At 37.0% G+C, this 23,873-nt stretch overlaps 1 protein-coding gene across 2 annotated transcripts in view; it reads left to right on the top strand.

Moving 5' to 3' along the window:
• Positions 1-23,873, top strand: part of TRHDE (thyrotropin releasing hormone degrading enzyme) — a 371,263-nt gene that overhangs the window by 105,174 nt on the left and 242,216 nt on the right. For both annotated transcript variants that reach the window (XM_032420460.1, XM_032420459.1), the window contains exon 3: positions 4,471-4,597. In XM_032420460.1, coding sequence (XP_032276351.1) covers positions 4,471-4,597 — 127 coding nt within the window. The remainder of the gene's footprint in view (positions 1-4,470; positions 4,598-23,873) is intronic.

The following is a 23,873-nucleotide window of genomic DNA, read 5'->3' as shown; positions in this document are numbered from 1 at the left end:
CGAGCAGGGAGCCCGATGCGGGACTCGATCCCGGGACTCCAGGATCATGACCTGAGCCGAAGGCAGTCGCTTAACCAACTGAGCCACCCAGGCGCCCTGTCTTCTGCCATTTTTATTTGGATTATTTGGTTTTTGGGTGTTGAACTTTATAAATTTTTTGTATATTCTGGATACTAACCTTTTATCAGATATGTCATTTGCAAATATCTTCTCCCATTCCGTAGGTTGTCTTTTAGTTTTACTGATTGTTTCCTTCACTGTGCAGAGCTTTTTATTTTGATGAAGTCCCAACAATTTATTTTTGCCTTTGTTTCCCTTGCTTTAGGAGACATATCTAGTAAGAAGTTGCTACCGCTAATGTCAAAGAGGTTACTGCCCGTGTTCTCCTCTAGGATTTTAATGGTTTCCTGTCTCATATTTAGGTCTTTCATCCATTTTGAATTTATTTTTGTATATGGTGTAAGAAAGTGGTCCAGTTTCATTCTTTTTCATGTTGCTGTTCAGTTTTCCCCAGCACCATTTTTTGAAGAGATTTTTTCCCATTGGATATTCTTTCCTGCTTAGTCAAAGATTAATTGACCATATGTTGTGGGTTCAGTTCTGGGGTTTCTGTTCTGTTTTATTGATCCCTGTGTCTACTTTTGTGCCAGTCCCATACTGTTTTGATCACTACAGCTTTGTAATATAACTTGAAGTCCAGAATTATGATGCTTCCCGCTTTGCTTTTCTTTTTCAAAGCTGCTTTGGCTATTCAGGGTCTTTTGTGATTTCATACAAATTTTAGGATTGATTTTTAAAAAAATATTTATTTATTTATTTATTTGAGAGAGAGAGAGCACGAGAGGAGGAAGGGTCAGAGGGAGAAACAGACTCCCCGCTGAGCAGGGAGCCTGATGTGAGACTCGATCCTGGGACTCCAGGATCATGATCTGAGCCGAAGGCAGTCACTCAACCAACTGAGCCACCCAGGAGCCCTCAGATTGCTTGTTCAAGCTCTGTGAAAAATGCTGTTGTTATTTTTATAGGGATTGCATTAAATGTGTAGATTGCTTTGGGTAGTATAGACATTTTCTTCAGACTTGGAAAAGCTGAAAGTTTATTATGATAAATAATAGCTTTGGTACCTTGTGGCTATTACAAATATTAATGTTAAAAATTGTGCCTGTGACAAATGGAAAATTATGTAGCCAGGGAAACACCTGTGATGGCATTGCCTATGATGACATTGTTGGGTTAGTTTCCTTTAATAGATTAATATTTCTTAGTATTGACTAATCATTAAAACGCTTTCACATAAATGTTCTTTTTTAAAAATTTTCCTTCTATTTTCTGGATTTAGATTCTTTTTTTAAAATTAACATATCACGTATTATTTGTTTCAGGGGTACAGGTCTGTGATTCATCAGTCTTACATAATACCCAGTGCTCATTACAACACATACCCTTCCCAGTGTCCATCACCATGTTACCTCATCCCTCCACCCCCCTTCCCTTCAGCAACCCTCAGTTTGTTTCCTATGATTAAGAGTCTCTTATGGGTAGTATAGACATTTTAGCAATATTTGTTCTTCCAATCCATGAGTATGGTGATGTGGGAGATAAAGGAGAGAAGTTTCGGCATGACGTTCGAAAAGGCAAGAAGAGATAGAGTGTGGGGGGCTTGGCCTCGTGTAGGAACAGTCCGTTAATTCTTTATAATGGGGGGAAGGCAGGGAGCCTTACATTGTTACATTGTTCACATTATATTTTTGTTGTGGATTTGTTTGTTTTCCACATACTATGAACCTTTGAAGAGTAGTAGGTGTGAATGTCTTGTCCATTGTGTGGTAGGAGTTTGTATGTTCCATTTCTCTTCCTTAGTGCAACGCCTGGCGCACAAGAGGCACACAACACATGTTTGAGTGGAGCAAATGCAGTCACTGTGCTGAGCCCGTATATGTTTTATCTTCTCATTCAGATTGGATTATTTCCATCAAATGTTGACAACCAGATTGATTTAATTGTGTTTCTCTTGTCTGCGCCTACAGATAGGTTGACCAACTGGTAGAGCTGATTGACAGGAATGGCTGTATTTCTACCAAAATCAATGATGCTTTGTAGAAATAAAATCAGCGACCTTTTGATGCCTCATTTAGCAGTGGTCCTGGTTATAGTTTCAACATGAACTTACTATTTACTTTACCTCTGAGCCTCCTGAAAGCTATCCATTCTTCCTCAGAATACATTTGTTATTTTAGTTTACCATTCATATGGCATATATCATTATCTGTTATTATCTAACCTACCAAGTACATGGGAAACTCTTTGAGAATGGGGACTACACCTTCATTGTGTTTTTCCTCAAAATCCTTTGTACAATCTCTGGTTAGAAAACATGTCTTCTCACTAAATTAAAAATCCCTAGTCCAGGACCTGGTACAAGTTAGATGCCAAATAAATATTTGTTGAATGACTGCATGAGTGAATGATTATTGTCTGTGGTGTTTATTGATGATGCACAGACCAGATCTCCTTTCCTGTTTGATGTGCCTATCCCCCAGCTTTTCATTGCTTTGCTCCTAGTAGCTCACACCTAAAATCTTTTCAAAGGACTATCTTTGGGCCACTGGAGCTGGCATCACCTAGATGCTCCAAGAACAAGAAGTCCTTGGGATTTTATGCCTTCCCCTTGGTAACCAGTATCCAATGGCTGAGATGCAAGAATATGGAGGTCTAGCTGTCATGCCTCAGTGCAGTGCAGACTTCCAAGTGCAGTTTATACTCTAGAGCTCCCTGTGGGATCAGGCTAAGGCCAGGACTTTGCCTGAAATTGCATGCAACCTTGCTTGGCTTCTATCTTGCTTGCCTTGCTCTTTTGTAGGTTTCTCCTAAGAACACTTTCTTAGTGAATCACTTGCACGCTCACCCTTTCCTTAGGGTTTGCTTCTTGGGAACTTTATTTAAGACAGTGCATGTTTATAATCAGGTAGTGTGAGGGTCAGGAATCATATCCACACTCTCTCTAAGAATGTTAAGTTCTGCTGTTGCAGCTGGTAGCTCCTGATAGTTTTTGGTTTCATATTACTGCCAACTAAAACTGTAAGTGACTGTGAACTAAATTTGGTATTTGATTTGGTTGTTGGGTAAGAAGTAGCTTCACTATTTCAGTAAATAATTGTTATTGAATTTAGTAAATATCTATTGAATTACAGGTCTTTCTAACATCAAGTCAGAATGCATTTTTCTTAACTTTCTACTCTTTTTATTTATATACATCTCTGCTCTCTCTCCTTAAGCAAGGATAGCAGAATTAATTGTATAATCAATTTTTATATGATTGAGTACAGCTTTCTTTTGTCTTCCTGTTGAATATAAATATCCATTTCCACATACTGAGTAAACCATTTATTTTATTTTTTTAGTGATATGAAAAGAACACAAACTCCTTTATCTGTAAAATGGGATTGGAAGTAATGCATTTTAGAACTTAAAAGCACTTTAGTCGACACCTTCATTTTATAAGTGAGAACATTTGAAGCCCAAAGAGGTTAAGTAATTTGTTTAATATCACCCAGCTTGCTTAGTGGCAGAGCAGGACTAATGCCCAACTCCCAGGCTGCTGTGTTTTCCACTGCTCTACAAAATGCATATTTCTTATTCACAGAATTAATATGAGGATTAGGGGCCACATCTGTAAAAAATAGGTTTAGCCTTTGGAAAGAAAGATGCTGGATAGCTTTATGAAATCTTTATGAAAACTAATCTCATTTTAACCTTTTCTGTACAATTGTTAGTTTTGTTCAGTTTGTGTTATTTGCCTCAGGCTTCTTTTTGGCCAAGGACTAGATATTATACAATACTTGATTTAAAAATCAATATTAAGTATCCAAATTGTGTTAGAAATATGAAATAATTCCACTGGTTTTGAAGCTGGGAGCAGTTGTGGACGGACTTCCAGAGTGGCAATCACTTATGTACATGGAAAATTGCTCTTCTTACTTTGCATATTGGGAATAAGGACAGTTGGTTCCAAAGAAAAGAAGGAAGCATAAATTATATTTTGTTCAGCCTGGTAATACTTCCAAAGCTTGATGCAATGTATCTTTAACAAACCATGAATTTTCTCTCCTGCGGAGCCACCATATCCTGCCTACTTACAGCATAGTCAGGGAACCATTATACTAATCCACCGTACCTTCATATCTCTAGCAAGCACATGTAAGTGATAACTTGAATATTTATTTTGATGCAAAGTGTATAAATCTTCTCTATGTCATTTTGTAAAGTGAGGAAATTGTGACTCGCTCAACTTGGTTACTTTAATTGTTCAAGTTTGGTTCTTTCAGCCACAGCGTGCTTTGATATATGACTAAGAATACTGTTTAATTTTTGTAGTATTCACAGTGATTTGTGTAGATTCATATAGGCAGAGAAGATAAAATTTGAATACCAAAAGGCTAAAGTAACTTTCATATATATATTTTTAATTAGGTACGATTATATGCAAGACCCGATGCTATCAGAAGAGGATCTGGGGACTATGCTCTCCATATAACAAAGAGATTAATAGAATTTTATGAAGACTACTTTAAAGTGCCCTATTCCTTGCCAAAACTAGGTAAGTATTTTCTTGGTTATTTTAATGGAAGGGATCCTTGAAGGTAGAAATTTGTCTTCATGCATTTATTTGAGACATGAAAATTCCAAGAATTATATTTCTAGAGAAGATGAGCATGAAAAATAATTTCTTCTGAAGAGGTAAAATAAAACTTAATGTTTCTTAAATCTTGCCAAGAATTCCTCGTAGGAATTAAGAAAGGCATTATGTAAGTTTAGGTTTCCAAAAGATAACTCAAGTAGATATAATCATTGAATATGTGCTATGGAGGGGTGCTTGCCAACATCTCATTTAATCCTCGGAAGTACTAGATGGGTAGGTACTGTTAGAACATTTGCCACTCACGGGACTTGACATCCAGGGAATCTGTCCTTCATTCAGACAGCTAGTAAGTGGTGGAGCTGGGATTTCAAGCGAAGTCTTGATGACTCCCAGAACTCTTCCGTGTTTTACACTGAGAAGACACTCGTTGATTATTTTCTCTGTCCTAATTCTCAGATCTTGGACCACAATGTGTTAGTTATCCCTCACATTATTTTTGTCCAGTCATATTTCAGTACAGTTGTAGCAAGTAGAATAAAAACAAAGCAGAAGGGAAATTGTATAAGGGAGATTACGTTCACCATGAATACTCTGATGTTTCTTCCTTTTACAAAGACGATATGTTCAATAGTTGCTTGTTGATTGAATAAATGAATTTTATGATCCTAATTTGAGTGAAGCTCCCACTTTTACAGGGGAGTGAACTATGACTTCCCAGGAAGTTAAAAAGGGTACATGTACCCATTAGAAATGCTGAAGTTATTTTTCCTTCTCGGAAAACCTGTTTTGAAATATTACATCATGGCAGTCTTTTGTTCCTCACCCACCATCTTTTTTCCTTCCCAAGAACATTTTTGATCAGCATCCACATAAAAGTGATTGTTCATTGGCAAGAATAAAGTGCTTGCCTGATCAAAAGTGTTGGTATTTGAACCACAGGTTCCTCTCTCTGGAGAACTGGGCCTATTTTATTAAAGTAACCGCCGGCTGTGTAGCTTTATTGGTCTTACAATGAGTAGTTTAGAAAATAGGTAGAATAGTTGATATTGTTACCAAAATGGGTGTGGCATACAATTTTAAGGAATGATATTACAAAATTCCGAGGTCTTCTTGAAATATGTGCTCTTAGAATCCATATGATTTGATTTCAAATTTCTAAACAAAATTGTATTTCAGATAGGATCTATATTTAGTTTAGTTTTGTTCTGTCTTCTTTCCCTCTTTCTCTTTTTCCCCTCTATATCAACTTCTCTATTAGAATCTGTTACACTGAAATCTCCCTGGTAGGCACCCAAGGCAGGAAGGACTATCTGACCTCATTTGCATGGGAGGTGACACTGTTCTCTCTACTCCAGGTAAAACCAGCTGGGAACTTCCCAGCTTGACCCTAATGTAAAATTCACAAGTGCTTATGTTGCAAGTTCAGCAAGAGAAATAAAATGTGAATCTTTGTCCCCTTCAGACCAGTAATTAGTAGAGGAACTCAATTTATAACTTCAGGGGGTTCCATGTAACTGTCAGCTTGCAGCAGGAAGCATTTCTGTTCCTCTCTTTCACTCACAATTGAACCATGCAGGCTTTCATCTGGTAGAAAAGAGCTTTGTTCACTGTTACTATTACTTGTTAAGCTCCTTATGGTGTATATAATTGAATGATTTGACTAACCCCAGCACACTCCTTTGTATGTATCTAGGGGAGTTACCACAGCCCATGGCAGTTTATAAAATTTCTTTTAAAGTTCTACTTATTTTATATATCTATAGATATTTAGATCTATATATTAATGGATTTATGAGTATGTTTTCTAAATACTCCTTACATAAAATTCCTAAGCACAGAAGCATTTTGACAAATCCTGTTTCCATTGTATATAATGATTAAATAAGTTCTATGGAAACCAACTCAGTCTTTCTTAATGGTGCTTGTAGATGTATCCTGGATGTCAGCTGCATCTGCCTTGAACCCTTCAGATCTACCTAGGGTGGTTTCCAAGACCTATTCTACCCTCTCTCCCTTCTATCTTTCCTTCCATTCTTCTTTTCTTCTTTTCCCTCCCTCCTTTCTTCCTTCCCTCATTTATTTAATAAGCACTATTGAGTGCCCCCCCCGTGGGTACTTTTCTATGTGATGGGGATACAGCAGTGAATAAAAAAGGCAAAAATCCCTTTCCTTCTGGGGCTTATGTTCTGTTAAGTAGAGACAGGCATTAAAGCAATTATTAACACATGTAGTATATCAAATGGAGATAAGTGCCATTACAAATAAAGCTAGAATGGAGGTATAAGTAGTGTGGGGGGCAGGTGAGGCATGGGAAGGGAGCTGAAATTTTAAAATGAGTGAATACAGAAGGATTCATTGGGAAGCGAACTTTTGAGCAAAGAACCTAAGGGAGTGAAGGAGCAAGCCAAATGGATATTATGGGACAAGGATATGGGCATATAGGCAGAGGGAACAAAGTGTCCAGACTTGGAGATGGGAGCTTGTTGCTCTATTTGAGGGACACAAAAAGGCAAGTAGGCAAGTATGACTAGAACAGAGTGAGTAAGTGGGTGAGAAGGGAGATGAGGTCAAGGAGGGAGTACTGGGTGGGTAGCAGATCATGTAGAGCCAGTAGGCCATGGTAAGGACTCTGGCTTTTTCTTTTTTCTTTTCTTTCTTTTTTTTTCTGGGTGAGATGGAAATCTATTGGTCAGTTTTGAATATAGCCTTCCCAACAATACTAGCTCCCAATGTCAGTAGTGCTGAGGTTGAGAGACCCTGATGAGGGGAAAGGGCAGAGCATGAAAAACAGATAAGAGGCTCCAGCAAAATTCAGGCAAAATATGATGGTTGCTTAGATTAAGATGTTAACAGTGAGGTAGTTGGAAGTGGTCCAATTCTTGATATATATTGAAAACAGAGACAAAAATATTTGCTGATGAACAGAACGTGGGATGTGAGAGAGAGAGACCAAGGACAGCTCCAAGGGTTTTTGTTTTTTGTTGCTTTTTTTGGCTTGAGAATGAGAAGGATGGAACTACCTTTTACTGAGACAGAATGATTGTGGAAGGAGATGATTTTTGAGACTGATGTGTCTGTTAAACATTTAAGTAGCACCTTGATGTCTGAAAGGAATTCAAATAGACAGTTGAATTTATAGATATGGAGTTTGGGTGAGTAATCTGGCTAGAGATATCCATTTGCCAGCATATGATGATATAGATGGGCTCTCCAGGGCTGTGAGAGCAGATAGAAAGGAGAATAGGAACAAGAAGGGACTGATCCAGTGTTTAGAGGTTAAGGACATTAAGAGCCAGTAAAGGCTACAGAGAAGGAGCACCTGGTTGAGACACTAAGAAAACAGGTATCTACAGTATTTCTGGGTGTCTAGTGATAGATGAGCAGATGGTAAATTGTGGAAAGTCAAGTTGGATGGAAACTGAGAATTGACCATTTACTGGTCCTAGCCATGTGAATGTCATAGTGACCTTGACAAGAGCAGTTTCAGGGCAAAGGTCTGATGAGTGTGTTCAGGAACAAATGGAGGTGAGGCTGGGAGGGGAAACTGACTAGAGTCAGTGAGTTTAGACCATAGATTGGCACTTCTGAAAATTCCTCATGGGGACTATTCTTCTGGGAATAGAGGGGAAGGGAGAAATATTTGTATTCATTCTATCTAGTACTGCTCACTTCTGGATAAGAGCTGTTTCTTTGAACTGGTAGCTGGCAGATCTGTTCTTGTCCCAAACCATGTCAAGGGAGACGTGGAACTTGCCTTTCTTTGATTTGCATTAGAAAACCAAAAATCAGAACAAGTAAGAAAACTCTCCATCCGTTAACCTGATACTCCTGAAGCTTGGGAGGTGCGTGCGTGAATGCCAGGGTGTTACATTGCAAAAACCAAAATGAAACCAAACAAACTCATAAAATATTGGATCTTCCTTTCCTTAAAAGTCACTTTGCTGTTCTGTCATAAATTCTGCAATAGCTTCTGTCTCACCAAGTTTTTCATTTCCAATGCTGAATTGTTTAACTTCCTCTACTGTGGCATCATCTCATGCTAGCTCCTCTCTTAAGGATTTGAGTTTCCACTCCAAGTAGTTTATCAAAATGGTTCCCTAAGAGGAATTCTGATGCTTGCTGTTAGGACAGTAATCTATTCTCCTTGTTGCACAAAGATATTCCTTTAACATTTTAAGCCAAAATAGGCAGCCAGTGTACACTGTATGAGGATTTGTTTTTAAAATCTCTAAATTAGGTAATTAAAACTTATTTGTATGAGGTTTGTAGAGATTTCCTCTTTATTGGTGTTAGGTTATAATGAGAGGTATAGAGTCTAGAGGAGACAATACAGGAAGCCTTTCTATAACTGTGTGCCCTAATTTCCCAAGAACTCTCAGAGGCATGGAGGTTTACTTTAAAACAAGATTATCGTAGAAATATAAAGAATTAAGTTATCTTTCCCCTTATCTCAAAAACATTGACCACAGCTACAAAAACGAATGGGTTTGTATTTACAAAATATGGGCCACTCTTAAGGACTTTGTACATTCTAACCCATTTACTCTTTTTTTTCACAGCCTTTTGAAGTAGTACCTGTTATTTTCTCATTTTCCGGGTGAGGAAATTTAGGCACTAAGTGACTACGTAATGTACTCAGTTCACACAGCAGGAATTAGTGGATTTATAATTCAAGCCCAGGCTGTCTGGCTCCAGAGCCCTGAGATTCTGCTGAAACAGATCCCAGAAATGTTGAGAATTCAGAGAATTAAATATGGATCACCTTAATGAACTAGAAAATCTGGTTGCTAGAGGAATAATGTAATAGCTATTTTTGTTAATTTCATATTGATGTTAAAAGTAATATATGGTCCTTGTAAAGAATTTGGAGACACATTAAAAATTAAAGAAGCACATGTTTTATAACTCACCATGTCATCAACTAGTAGAAGATATATTTGAATATTTTATTTTATTCTTTTAATTCCAGTATAATTAACATACAGTGTTATATTAGTTTCTGGTATACAATATAGTGATTCAACACTTCCATACATCCCCCAGTGGTCATCATGACAAATGCACTCCTTAATCCCCATCTTTTATTTTACCCATCCTCCACTCTATATTTGAATATTTTAAATGTTTTCTTTATCATAGCTGCTTTATAAGTTAATTAGGTGGCAGATAAAGTGACTCAGATTTGTATTAGAGTATTTTGTTATTCATCCTATTTATATTTCAATTAATTATGGCAGATAGTTTTTAGTTTCCTTTTGCTGCTATTTCATAATTTGTAAATCAATAAGTTTTGTAAAGGAGTTTGCTTGATTGCTTCTTTTCAGCACACTGCTTTTATGAAGAATTCATTACCTACTTGGCACAGTGCTGTGATTGTAGAAAGAGCCACAGGTATTTTGTAACAAGAATTTCTGGCCTCAAGGAGATTGTGGTTTTGTTGAGGAGAGAATACAGTATTTACTAAAATTAATGGATTAGAGACTCACACAATAGAGAATATAATCAAACACCGAAATTTTGTGGAGCAAAAATATAGTACCATGTTAAGTTAAGAATGTGGGATCATTGCACAATGCTATAGGCATGAAATGCACATAAAAACAAGCTTTATCTTTACTTGAGTCCTGAAAAAGAAATACATTCAATCCGAGGAGGGAGAAGTCATTTTGACATTTGTGTACTAGGGAAAGCCCATGGATACCTTGGGCTTTATGTATCATGTTGATAGAGTCTATTTATTTTTCTATAATAGGATAAGTTACGGGATAACTTATGGGATAAGAGGCCCTATTGAAGTTCATGAATAGGAGAGCCTAGCTTGAATGATTACGTTTTAAGCTGTCACCAGATACATTCATTTTTTTTATTGTAGTGGTGGTGATGATGATGATGATGGTGATGATAATGGGCTATTTGCAAATAGTAAAACTTTGGAGATTTTTCCTTCATAAAATATTTGTATTGACTGCTAAGTATTTCACTTCCTGTGGTTATATATCTTTTTCTTTATTTTTTAGATTATTTTAAAGATTTTATTTATTTATTTGTGAGAGAGCGAGAGAGAGAGATCATGACCTCAGCCAAAATCAAGAGTTGGATGCTTAGGGTGGCTCAGTCGTTAAGCATCTGCCTTCAGCTCAGGTCATGATCCCAGGGTCCTGGGATCCAGCCCTGTGTCAGGCTCCCCACTCAGCAGGGAGCCTGCTTTTCCCTCTCCCACTCCCCCTGCTTGTGTTCCCTCTGTCTCTCTCTCTCTGTCAAATAAATAAATAAAATCTTAAAAACAAAGAAAGAGTTGGACGCTTAACCGACTGAGTCACCCAGGCACCCCATATCTTTTTTCTTTAAGCAATGGATATATTTGTTGTTTCTAATTTGAAATGGTAATTATATAATCCTATTTCCATCTTAGCTTTACATCTTACACCTCAGTTATTATTTGAGACTTCATTTTTTTTTTTAAATTATGACTTTATTTTTTTTTACCTTGCTTTTGTTTAGGTAAATATTGAATACTCTGTATATATTTATTGACCCAAGTAATACTGCTTTTAAAAATAAAATCTCTAGAGTTTCTTTATATAGGCTGGTCTAATTATTTATAATGTCAGTTTACTCCCAAGATGCTTTTTTCAACCAGAATTCCTAAAAATATTTGGAATTATACTGGATATGTTTAATTCTGTGATTTTTTAGTGGAAACTAATGTAAGGCTCTCCCTGTGGATTAACATTCTAGTACATTATTAAGGGAACAGATGAGGCAGTACTTTGCCTTCTGGGTTACCAGGTACTGTAGAGAAAAGAGTTTCTTTAAGTGACTATCCTTTCTCCCCTCTTTAGAATCAAATAAATACAGTCTCTCCCTATTTTAGAAAGGTAATTCATTTCTGAAAAACCCTTCATATGGTGATTTTCTCATAAACCAAAAGAGCAGTTATTGTTTCTCTCAATGGAAAAGATTTTTTATATATTCCTAACCCCCACTCTAACAACCATTTGTAGTAAAGCAACACCAAATCCTATTAAAATAGACACAGTTACTCCAATATATTACAGTTATTTTAACACAATTTAACAAGGCATTTTCCCCTTCATTAATTATTCCATAATATGGCCATTTAACTGTTCTTGTTAAGCTATTTTGCAGCTATTACATGCTATACACTTCTAGACTATACTAACAAACAAAACATATATATGATATTCAGTGTTTATGATATTTAATCATTAATGCAAAAAAAGAAACAAACAGAACAGTAAAGAAGAAAGAAATCAATGAAACAATGCATTTTAGTGGGAATGATGCATGAGATTATTACTGCTGTAAACTAGAAAACCACAGGTATACTGAGTGGAGAATTTAATGCAACAAAAACCAACTACAGGACTGAATTAACTAATTAATTCAGCAAGCATTTATTGAGTAGTTAGTATGTACATTGTACTCAGGAATGATAATAAATTGCCTCTTCCACTAGGAGCTTAAAATCTAGTTGAAGAGATGTTTTTTATTATTTTGCTAGTTAACCAGTATTGTTCCACGTTCAATTTGCTTACTACCCTCCTTCCTCCTTTTCCAGTTTTAAGAATTTCAAATCTTCACAGCTTTGGATTTACTCCTAAGTATATTTTCACTGAATTTAATCAGGGTTTGAGAAAGATTGCTTATCTCAAAAATAAATGCAATTTTAGAAAGTGCTTAATTTAATCAGGGCATATTTATAAAGAGTCCTCCAAGGCATTGTTGCACATTTTCCAATGGAGATAGTTGGCCCTTACAACCTGGCCATTAAGTTAGGAAATAACTCCTTCCAATGTTTTTATATGTAGTCATTGCTTAGGCCTTGTGCCATATACTCTGTATTCTTTCCTATTACTGTAGGTCAAATAGTGTTGCTCCAGCTTTGGACACCTCCTCCTTTGTGCACTTGACCCCGTCCTTTCTCACCTGCTCAAGGATATCACTTCAGCAGTTTTCCCTTCTCACTCCTGAATCCTGAATCTTCAGTTTTCTCTATTGGATCTTTCCTCATCAGCATTAAAAATATGGTGTTGTTTCTCTCATCTTAACCACACACATGCACACTCACTCCAGCTACTCTCTTTCCTTTTACAGCTGAACTGTTTGGAAGTGTTGTCTTTCAGCACTGATGCCAATTTCTCTTTCTTTTGTCTCTTGAATGCCCTCTACATCAGCCTTTTGCCCCAACACTGTACTAAAACTGTTCTTGTCAAATTCAATTATGCCTCCACATTGCTAAATCCAATGGTCAATTCTCAGTCCTCCTCTTGAGCTGTCAGCAGCATCTGACAGTTGTTCTCTCCAACCCCTTGAAACACATTTTTCTCTTGTCTTTCTGGAAAACACATTTTCCTGTTTTTTTTTTTTTTTTCACCAGCTCACTGGCCATTCTTTCCAAGTCTGTTTTCCCCTTTCTTCCCCTCTCCAGCTAATTCATATTGAAGCATCTTGGGGCTCAGGTTTTGGACCTTTTCTCTTTGCTATCTACATTGCTGGTGACCTCATCCAGCCTCATGGCTTTAAATACCACATGTTGATGCTGATGAGTTCCAGATATACAGATCCAGCCTGATTCTCTTCTCCACTCCAAACTTCTTCATTCTGCTGACTATCTGACGTCTACATTTGGATGCCTAATGAATATCTCAATTTAATATGTTCAAATTGGAGCTCCATATCTTACACCACTATCTTCCTTCTTTTGTAGTCTTTCCTATTTTAGGAAAGGGCAACTTTATTCCTTCAAAAGTTGTTTTGGTAAAAAAGACTGGAACTATAATCTTTTTGTCTCGTATTATACGTCCAAATCATCAACAAATATTTTTGGTTTCATATTCTACATATATCCAGAATCTGACCACTTGTCACCATTTCCATGGTTACTACTCTCATTCCAGCCTCCATGTTTTCTTGCCTGGGTCAAGAGTCCAACCGAAATGAAAGGTGGTGTGAGAACGTGAGATATTTGAATTTACTGAGTTCTTATGAAGGATATTGGACTTGTCTGATGATGTTGCTCTCCTGCTCAAACATTCCAATGGCTTTCCATTAGTAGTAGAATAGAATCCAGAACTCTTCCATTGTCCTGCAAGACCCCTGAGGATCTGGCCCCTTGCTGCTACTCTGACCTCATCTTCTACTTCTCTCCTACTCATTCTCCATGTTTCAGCTACAGTGCCTTCCTTGCTGTTTCTCCACCATACCAAGCATGTGCCAATCTTGGGTCTTTGCACTTGTTCCTCCCTAAACCTAGAACACTTTTCCTTCAGATACATGCATAGTTGAAATACCACCTTTTCCAGTGAGGTCTTCTGTGACCCTTCTATTTAAAATGCAACCTTACTGATTATTTCTTATCTCTTTTCCCTGATTCACTTTTCTCCATAGCACTTTTTGTTGTCTCCCTTAGCATATATTTATGTTTTATTTGTTATCTGTCTCCAAGTACCCACGACCCCCACCCCAAGTGTAAGCTCTATGAGAGCAGACATTTTTGTCTGTTCACTGCTCCATTCTCTTGGCCTAGAACAATGCCTGGCCCAAGGTAGGCACTTAATAAATTCTTGTTGAGTGAACAAGCAATTTTCAATTTCTTCCTGTTTTAACCATCTTCACCACATTGGAGAGAAGACCCAAGCTTTGGCTGCTTTGTGAATCAAATAAAATACGATTTTTTTTTCAGTAACATAAAGAAATAATGGGAATATACCTTATAACCTTCTAAGGAAATTCTTTTTTTTTTTTTTTTTGTAAATGCAAGATCACATTGGTTGCCTCATGTAGAACAGACTGTTGGGGGAAGAGCGGGATGGGGGGCAAGGCCAAAGCCGAGAGAAGCCACTGCATTAATTTGAGAAATAATGTTGTATTGGACCAGAGTGGTGACAGTGGAGATGGTGAGAAGTGGGCAGATTTTGATATATTTTGAAAGGAGATTCAACAGGATTTACTACATTACAATAGGACTTCAGATGAAGGTTTGATGTCGGTTCCTCTCAACTAGAGTTTAGAAGATTATGACAAGCTTGAAAAACTATGAGCCTTCATTTTCTCCCGTGGCTTACTTTCCTATGTAGCTACAGTGAAAGGGAGCAATCTTTCTAGGCTTCTTTCTCTCTTTCTTGGTTATTTGAAATTAACATAGCAAGATAAATAATTTGTATTTTCTAGACAGAGCAGCTGTATTTAGAACAAAATAATGGCTGTAATAATCCTTTTCTGGGAGTGAGTTGCTTCCCTCACTGGCTTCACTGGTCACTCTGGAGTGAATTATAGCCAAATAGCAATCCAAAGCCCTAGAGAAAGGGAGGAACATTTCATTAAAGTCTAGGCAAGGGATTACTGCTGACAGAAGCACTGACAATCAGGCGGTTTTAAAAGAAAGGTGACTATTCCCATAAACTTGAGAGCTAAAATAGCTTATATTGAGATCAGAAGGTTTTTCAGAATAGCTTCATTTCAAGAAACTGAGACTGAGGGATAGTTATGTAAATTAAGGTTAAGCATCCAAAAGTCAATTAAGGCAAGATGCTCTATAAGAGAGAAGTAGTCAAAATACATTTTTTTTCTTTTCTTTGTTCCAGTGTATTTGTGACAATGTTCTTTATCTAATTCAGAACTTTTCAAATGTTTCCATTGTAAAGATATGCAGTGATTACTTCCTAATTGATTATCATTTGAAGGGTTAGGAACTTTAAGTGGTAATCCTGATCAGGACATATTTACCTTTGGCATTAAGGTCTTTTGATCTTATCAGATAATGGAGGGTAATAAAAATCCTTGCTGTAAACCAAGGAATATCTACTTAGAATTTCATAGGATGGAAAGCAGATGTGCTGTTGTAAGCTGAGGAGGGTGTACTTTGCTTACTCTGTTGTCTAATGTAAGAGAAGGGTCCTCATCAAATCCATCAAACCATATAGAATTCAACTTGGATGGATATTGACAGATTTTTACAAGAAAATAGAACCTTTGAAAAAAATTCTAGTTAATATACAGATGATGTTATTATTTTGAGATTGAATTATTATTATAAAATCAGCTATTTTTTCAAGTTAAAAATTGTGACTCTATTCACTATGACATTGGGGGATCCAGGACTGAGATGGAAACTTTTGGAGATTTCAGATGGAAAATGTGCTACTGTCCACCTTTAGTGTTAAAATCTTTCATTACTGTCTGTGAGAATTTTGATGCTGCTGCTTATGGACTTTGAAATGTAAAACAGACTGAAGTGTAAAACAAACCTTAGCCTGTAAGGGAGGTTGCAATACACAAACAGAGCGAATCTAATATGGTAGTTGTAAATGAAGCCTTTAGGGCATTTCTGAAGCTTTTTAAAGGGTAATTTTAAAAGAGAGGGTGAGTCCCATATGCCATTTTTCAGTTGGAGGAATTTTAATGGTTTGTAACTTAGATTTATTCTTTATTGGCTTTATTTTTTTTTCTTTATGGATTCTGTCTTTGTATGGGAAATAACTCATGAATGACCTAGAGTGTGTCTTCAACAGTATAGAATAATATGTTTTTAGGCTTTTAAATTGTTTAGCATTTCTTTTTATTTTACAGATTGAAAAATATTCACTAAGCTGTAAAATAATTAGTAGGTTGATAATGTTTAGGATCATTTAGCTTTTTAAGTACATTGATGCCTGTCAATTTTTATTAATATTAGTAAAGTCAACTGGTACACAGTATGAAACTTGATGAGCTAAATTTCTCTAGTGGACAAAACCAACATTTCATGTCTGTATCAGAAATTTGGGTATACCCAAAATCATAATTTCTTACACCTATTGGTATGAACTGAATTGTATCTCTTCCAAATTCATATGTTGAAGCTCTAACCCTTAATGTGACCATCCTTGGAGATTGAGGTAATTAAGAGGTAATTTGGAGGTCATAAAAATAGTCCTAATCTGATAGGATTAGGACTTTATAAGAAAGGGAAAAGAGAGATCTCTCTGTGTCTCTATTTTTCACGTGAGATCATGACAGCTGTCTACAATCTAGAAAGAGAGCTCCCACCAGAAGAACCTAACCAGGCTGGCAACATGACTTTGAATTTCTAGCTTCTAGAACTATGATAAAATTAATTTCTGTCATTAAAGCCACTCAGTCTGTGGTATTTTGTTATGGCAGCCCAAGCTGACTAATAATCCTATATGTAATTTTCAACACTGTTTGCTTAGGTTTGTGGTAGGACATGGCTAAAATAAAGATCCTAGCACCCATTTGAATTATTCAGGCCTTCCAATAACAATTCTATTTTGCCTGAATTACTTTGATCATTTAAGAAGAAATTATTGATTTACCTTCTTAAATATCTGTTACTTTGCCTCACCCTGCCCTCTCATCTGTACTGAAAAAAGATCTGTGATTAGAAAGAATTTTAATCATTTAAAGAAGTCTCCATAATCAATATCATAGTGTTCAGAAAACTTTTCTTCGTAAAGGGTCAGAAAGAAAACATTTTGAGCTTTGTGAATCATACCATCTCAGTAACAACTTTTCAACTCTGCCATAATAGCAAGGAGCCGTAGACAACATATAAATGAATGAGTGTGGCTATGTTCCAATAAAATTTCATTTACAGAAACAGATGGTTGGCCAGATTTGGCCCATAGGCTATAGTCTGCTGAGCCCTGCCTTACTAGATAACCTCTTCAGTTCAACAATATAAAAATTACAAATCCCTCAAACCAAGAGACCCTTATTAGGGATTTATTTTTTTCTACATTTTTATAAATGTTTAAGAATCAAACTGAGTCAGTACATTCAAAATAATTAGTACACTTTGTTCTTCTTAAAGGCATCCATTTGCTCATAAGTACGTGCAGAATATACACATTAATAGAATTTACATTTGTATTAATAATTATTAATGTACTTATATACTATTTATCAATTTATTAATATATAAATTTTAAACTATATATGTTTGTATCAATTAGTTAATTTATATACCTAATTACATATTTGCATTTTATATATTACATATTCATATCCCATATTACATATTCACACAAAGACTATTATACTGAATACCCTAATATAATTTATTTCCCATTCACACTTAAAATGAATAGCATTTGAGAACTTTGACTTTTTTAGTCAGGATTAACATGCCCATTTTTCTCTAGACCTCTAATAATGTTCCATATTAAGAAGGGAGATAGTAGAGAGAAATGGCTGAGATTGAGGAGGGGAGGGGCGTGCTGGAGATTTGAGGAGAGGGAAGATGTGGGATAACTGTCCTGGAGAGGGGGAGAGCAAAATGACAACAGAAATATAGTATGATTGCTGCACAGCTTAAGGACCCACTTAACTCTGTGCTCATAAATTTAAAGTGAATGCCATGATCCAGGCAATGCAGGCACAGGACAGACATAAAGCAGGGCTGTGGAGGTTTTGGAGAAGAGAGAATGATGGAGAGAGGGGCAAAGGAGATGAAGATAGCAGCAAGGGAAAGACTGAACAGTTACAGTGATGCCTCATAGCATCTATCCTGGGTGAAATGGGATCTAGGAGATGAGAGGATGAATGGCTGTGAAAATGTGTAGAATTAATGGGTTGGGGATCCCAGCAGGAGGAAAGTGATGTATTGTTGGAGCAGAAGCAGAAGAACAAGGCTGGGAAGGTAGGATGCTGCAAACAAGGCCCGGGATGCTTGAAATGATGACATTTCCAGGTGGTACAGGCATTGGAAAAGATAATGTCCAGGGTATGACCACGGACTGTGTGGGTCAATGGAAAAGATCACTAGAACTCAGGAGATCAAAGCCTCTCAAAGGTTTTGAGGGATCATCAATATGGACATTGAAACAACCAACAGAGATGGCAGAAGAGTGGTAGAAAGAAAGTCAGTGTTTCAGGCTCATCAGTGAGACAATGTTTAATGAAATGCATACCTAGAAGGCAATACCAGATAAATTCAGTCAAGATGAGGAAGGGGGCAGCATAATTCACTTGCATCAACTCAAGTTAGCTGAGATTTTAGGAAGGTGGCAGAGAAGCTATTTAACATGTAAGGAGCTTTCAACAAGGATGACATCTCCAGGCTTGTGTGTTGTGGGGTGTGAAAGAAAACTCATACCCACTTGAGAAAACCACAGGCGAATAGGTGCCCTTTAAAATACAGCCAAGTTTTGGGTGCCTGGGTGGCTCAGTTGGTTAAGCAACTGCCTTCAGCTCAGGTCATGATCCTGGAGTCCAGGATCGAGTCCCGCATCGGGCTCCCTGCTCGGCAGGGAGTCTGCTTCTCCCTCTGACCCTCCCCCCCTCTCATGCTTTCTCTCTCTCAAATAAATAAATAAAATCTTTAAAAAAAAAAAAAATACAGCCAAGTTTTGGTTTGAGCTAAAAAATAAAGAAAACATTCAGAAAAAAAGTTAAGAATGTAGAACTTACTAATAACATATAGAGAGTTCCAAAGGGTAGAATGGAAGTTTGGAGCAGATGTGGATTTAAAGATTAGGGAATGCACACGTAGAAATGTGGCAAAGACTCAAGATGATGAGAGATGTCCTGGATGCCTGGGATTATGGTGACGTGGAATTGAATAGTCTTGATAGTCTATTAAGGAAGGCCAATAATCAGAACTAATTATGACTTTCTTCTTTGTACAGTTTTTTTCTTAGGCAGTTTGTACCTAAGAAAAGTAAGAGCCGTTTTGGGAGATGAGAGGAATAAAATTCATGTCATAAATACACACTGCTCCGTGGAGCTCCTGTAAATCCTGTCGAAAGTGGCATCTTCAGAATCTACCTGTTATCTGGGCTGTTAGTCAGATTTCTCAGTGTTTAGAATTGGAGAGCTCAGAAAGTGTTGTCTTGCCCTGATTTTATTAGACACTGGTGATTGTTAACAAATTTAAAGTAAGTACATTAAGGTAGGCCTGAAAATAGTTCATCTGAACAGTTCCAAGTCTAAGCAATTAATTGCCTAAACTAGTATTTCTTATACTTTTACCACCCTCAGTGCACTAATGGGTAATGTATACCTGAGCATGTTCGTGTGAGTCAGGTGAATTACTAATTGCAATTCCAACCCATTCATTCTCTCCCAGGGAAGCACTGAAAAAAGCAAATGCATGAGAATTGTATTGATATATTCATCTAGATTCTGCTATATTTTTTTGATTCTGCTATATTTTTGAAGACAAAAGGGACTTATTAATAGTGAGCTCAATACTTTAATGAAATGTGTAGTAACATCTTTGTAATACTTATGACACATTTCCCATCTGATCTCAGCATTCTATGATTCACTCTCTAGGCTCAGTACAAAAAAAAAAGTATATCAACTATAACACAGCATTATATCTATCAAAATAAATCAACCTCCATCTAAGAATGAGGATCAGTGTATTTTCTTCTTTGTGATCATTTATTTGTAGTTTTTTTCATCTCATATCTTCAGTGACTGATGTTTGACAACAGATATACAAAATCTGACACTGTCGGAACAGATCCTCAATTTTATTATTTGCTAGGTTTAAAAATGTGACAGATTCTGAAACATGTTATGTATTCTCTGAGATTGACTGTTTGTTATGTACTTCCTTTCCCCACCCTTGCCTTGTTCCCCCTGCTCTTCTCAGGCATAACTATTGCAATGTGAGGGCCACCTTCCTGTGGCTCAAGTTCTGAAACAGAGCTGCAGTGGTCTAGGCATGAGGCTTAGTGAGTTTAGGACTTTGAGAAGAAGCATCGTATTAGCAAAAATATATCTCTTATTAGACCTACAGATCTGAAATTTAAGTCCAGTTGCCTAATTCAAAAGTCTTTTTCATTGTCTCCACCCAGTCCGTGGTCATACCCTGGACATTGTCTTTTCCAATTCCTGTACCACCTGGAAATGTCATCATTTCAAGCATCCCAGTCCTTGTTTGCAGCATCCTACCTTCCCAGCCTTGTTCTTCTGCTTCTGCTCCAACAATACGTCACTTTCCTCCTGCCTGGGATCCCCAACCCATTAATTTTACACATTTTCACAGCCATTCATCCTCTCATCTCCTAGATCCCATTTCACCCAGGATAGATGCTATGAGGCATCACTGTAACTGTTCAGTCTTTCCCTTGCTGCTATCTTCATCTCCTTTGCCCCTCTCTCCATCATTCTCTCTTCTCCAAAACCTCCACAGCCCTGCTTTATGTCTGTCCTGTGCCTGCATTGCCTGGATCATGGCATTCACTTTAAATTTATGAGCACAGAGTTAAGTGGGTCCTTAAGCTGTGCAGCAATCATACTATATTTCTGTTGTCATTTTGCTCTCCCCCTCTCCAGGACAGTTATCCCACATCTTCCCTCTCCTCAGATCTCCAGCACACCCCTCCCCTCCTCAGTTTGAACCCATGATCTGTACGTTTATTTCATTAAAAGAACAATAAAAGAAGAAGCATTCAGAAGTGAATTTCCTTCTTCATTCTTCTGCATCCATACCCATATGCCTTGCCTTCCCTCCTGGTATGATGGACTTTTCCACAAACCTATATGAAGCCAGCTCTTCCACAAATGTCCTCAATCTTAAACCTGCTTCAAAATGTTGCTCTTAAAATTACCCACTCAGGGCACCTGGCTGGCTCAGTCTGTTAAGTGGCCGGCTCTTGATTTTGGCTCAGGTTATGATCGCGGGGTCCTGGGATTGAGCCCTGCATCAGGTTCCATGCTCAGCCGGGAGTCTGCTTGAGGATTCTCTCTTTCCCTCTCCCTCTGCACCTCCCCCTTTCCTCTGCTCATGCTTCTCTCTCTCTCTAAATTAAACAAATAAATCTTCACAAAGAATAAAATTACCCTCTCAATTTTACATCATCAAATCCTCCCCTCCTAGCTAGATTATCCTTAAACAAATAGGTTTCAATATACTCTGCCTTAAGCAAGCAAGCAAACAAACAATATTCCCTGACACTGATTTCCTCTAGCTATGATTTTCTCTGTTCCTTTATAACAAAACTCTTCAGAGTATTTTCCATACAGTCTCTATTCCTTACCTCCCCTTGTCCTTTGAGCCTACTCTAATTAGGCTTTGAGTGTCCCTAATACCTCTAAGATCTAAGGCTTCTATTTAATGGTCAGATGAAAGACTTAGTTTTATTTGACCCCTCAATAGCATTTGACAGGGTTGATCTATCACTCATTCAAAAGATTCTTTTCTTAGCTTCTAGAATGTTACCCTAGGTTCTTCCTACTTCACTGGCTAGGATTTCTCAGACTCCTTCCTTGGATTCTCATTTTCTCCATGTCTAAATAGTTGCTCATCCAAGAATGGAATCTTTGCTATCTCTTTTTTCTCTGTTTGGTGTCTCCCTATTGATTGCATCCAGTCCATGGCTTTGGAGACTTATGTTTGCTGATGACTCACACATTTGTATCTTCACCTCTGATATTCTGTGAGTTCCATCTTATTGACATTTCAGATGCCAAATAGACAAATGTAAACACCCAAACTCAGAAGTCTTGTTTTCCCCACCAAGCTCGCTCCTTCTTCCATCTTTATTTTAGTAAAAGCAGCCCAAAACACCAGAAGGTTTAGGTAAAATGTCAGCCAGTCAGCTTTGATTCTTCTCTCCTGCACACCCTTTATGCGATCCATTGGCAAGTCCTGTAGGCTTCTATCTTCAAAGTGTATCCTGTATTTTCCCAGTCCTCACTAATTCTCCTGCTACTCTCTATTCCATATCACCATCTTCTTCCTCCTGGATTACCGATACAGCCTCCAAATTATTCTCTTGCAACTTTCCCTCCCACCCAATTCTATTGTCCAAACAACAATCAAGAGCGAGGTTTTAAAAATGTAAATGGCTTTACAGAAGTCTCTCCCTGTGTTGTTTCCCATCAAATTTAGAACAAGTTTTCATGTCAGCATAGGAGGCCCTCCACGATCTGACCTCCGGTTACCCTTTTGACAGAACCCACCCTTGACTTTGTGTTCACGCCTCTCTAATAATCTGACTTTATATGCTTACTTGAATATGCCACTCTCGTTTCTGCTTCAGAAACTTAAATTTATATTCCCTCAGTCTGAAATGCTTTTCGCTAGAGATGTATTTTGGGAATATGTTCAAATGCTGCCTCCTATGGAGACACAGACAAATATTCTCTGGTGAAGTTACCAAAAGTAACTACTCATTAGAACTCATCTCATTGTCCTTTTTTATTTTTCTTATAGCACTTGTATGCCATTGTGTTACATATTTTGCCATTTATACAACGGTGTCTAGTTACTCAGTTGGAAGTTTCATGAAGTCAGGAATTTTATCTTGTTAATGATATATGGTTTCTCAATGACTGAAAAGTAGTAGATGCTTAATAAATATTCATTGGATAAGTGAATTATTGAAATATCAGTGTTTTATTCTAAATCATCCCTAGTTCATTATTTTTTCCCTTGTGAAAATATGGACAACTTTTCAATTATTTTAAGTCAGCAGAACCCAATTTAAAAAATTTAAATCTTTTAAATGTGGATCCCCAGTATAGACAGAAAAATGTAAGCAGAGCTTGTCTTATTAAGGGGGTGGGGATTAAATAGGGTATCCCTCACTCTACCCTTTCTTCAGGTTGTGCACACTGAAGTATTACATACTTAATGTATGTGATAGAAATATTTTTATTAGTCTAAGCTTGAGGTGTTTCCAAATTAATAGAAAAATTAAACTCCAAGTAATACAGAGGGCCAGTGTTAGAAAAATATTTGCAGAGTGGTTTAGGAGAATCTCCTAAACATTAAATCATGAAATTGAATTTTCAAGAGAAGAATATCTCATTCTTATTAGGAAACCATTGCACTTGGGTCAGTTTCCAATTTCTAGAATGATCTGATGTGAAACTTGATAATTTTTTGTTTACTTAATAATAATAAACTACTTCCATGCTGCTTAATAAAATATAAGAAATAAGGATGATTTATTTATTATATTATCATATGAGAATGTGAATGTCAATATTGTGACTTATATTTTCCACCAAGAGACAGTTTTTTATTGTGAAAAACACATAGTTCTTTGAAAAAGCTAACGTTTGCATGCAGAAAGTTCAAATTAAACCTAGTTTGTAATTGATGAGACCTATAAGCTGCAAAAATAACTCCTTTTCACTGGGTGTTAGATAACTCCTGCACAAGTTTAATTAAAAGTGTTCTTTTCTTCTTACTCTTTATTAAAGTTTAGTCATGACTCTAAAAAACAGATTACTTTTTTTTTTTTTTTAA

Source organism: Phoca vitulina, unplaced genomic scaffold (assembly GCF_004348235.1).
Source record: "Phoca vitulina isolate PV1807 unplaced genomic scaffold, GSC_HSeal_1.0 scaffold23, whole genome shotgun sequence".
Taxonomy (NCBI): domain Eukaryota; kingdom Metazoa; phylum Chordata; class Mammalia; order Carnivora; family Phocidae; genus Phoca; species Phoca vitulina.
Note: the sequence above shows the minus strand (reverse complement) of the source record. Positions and strands in the feature narration are given on the sequence as shown.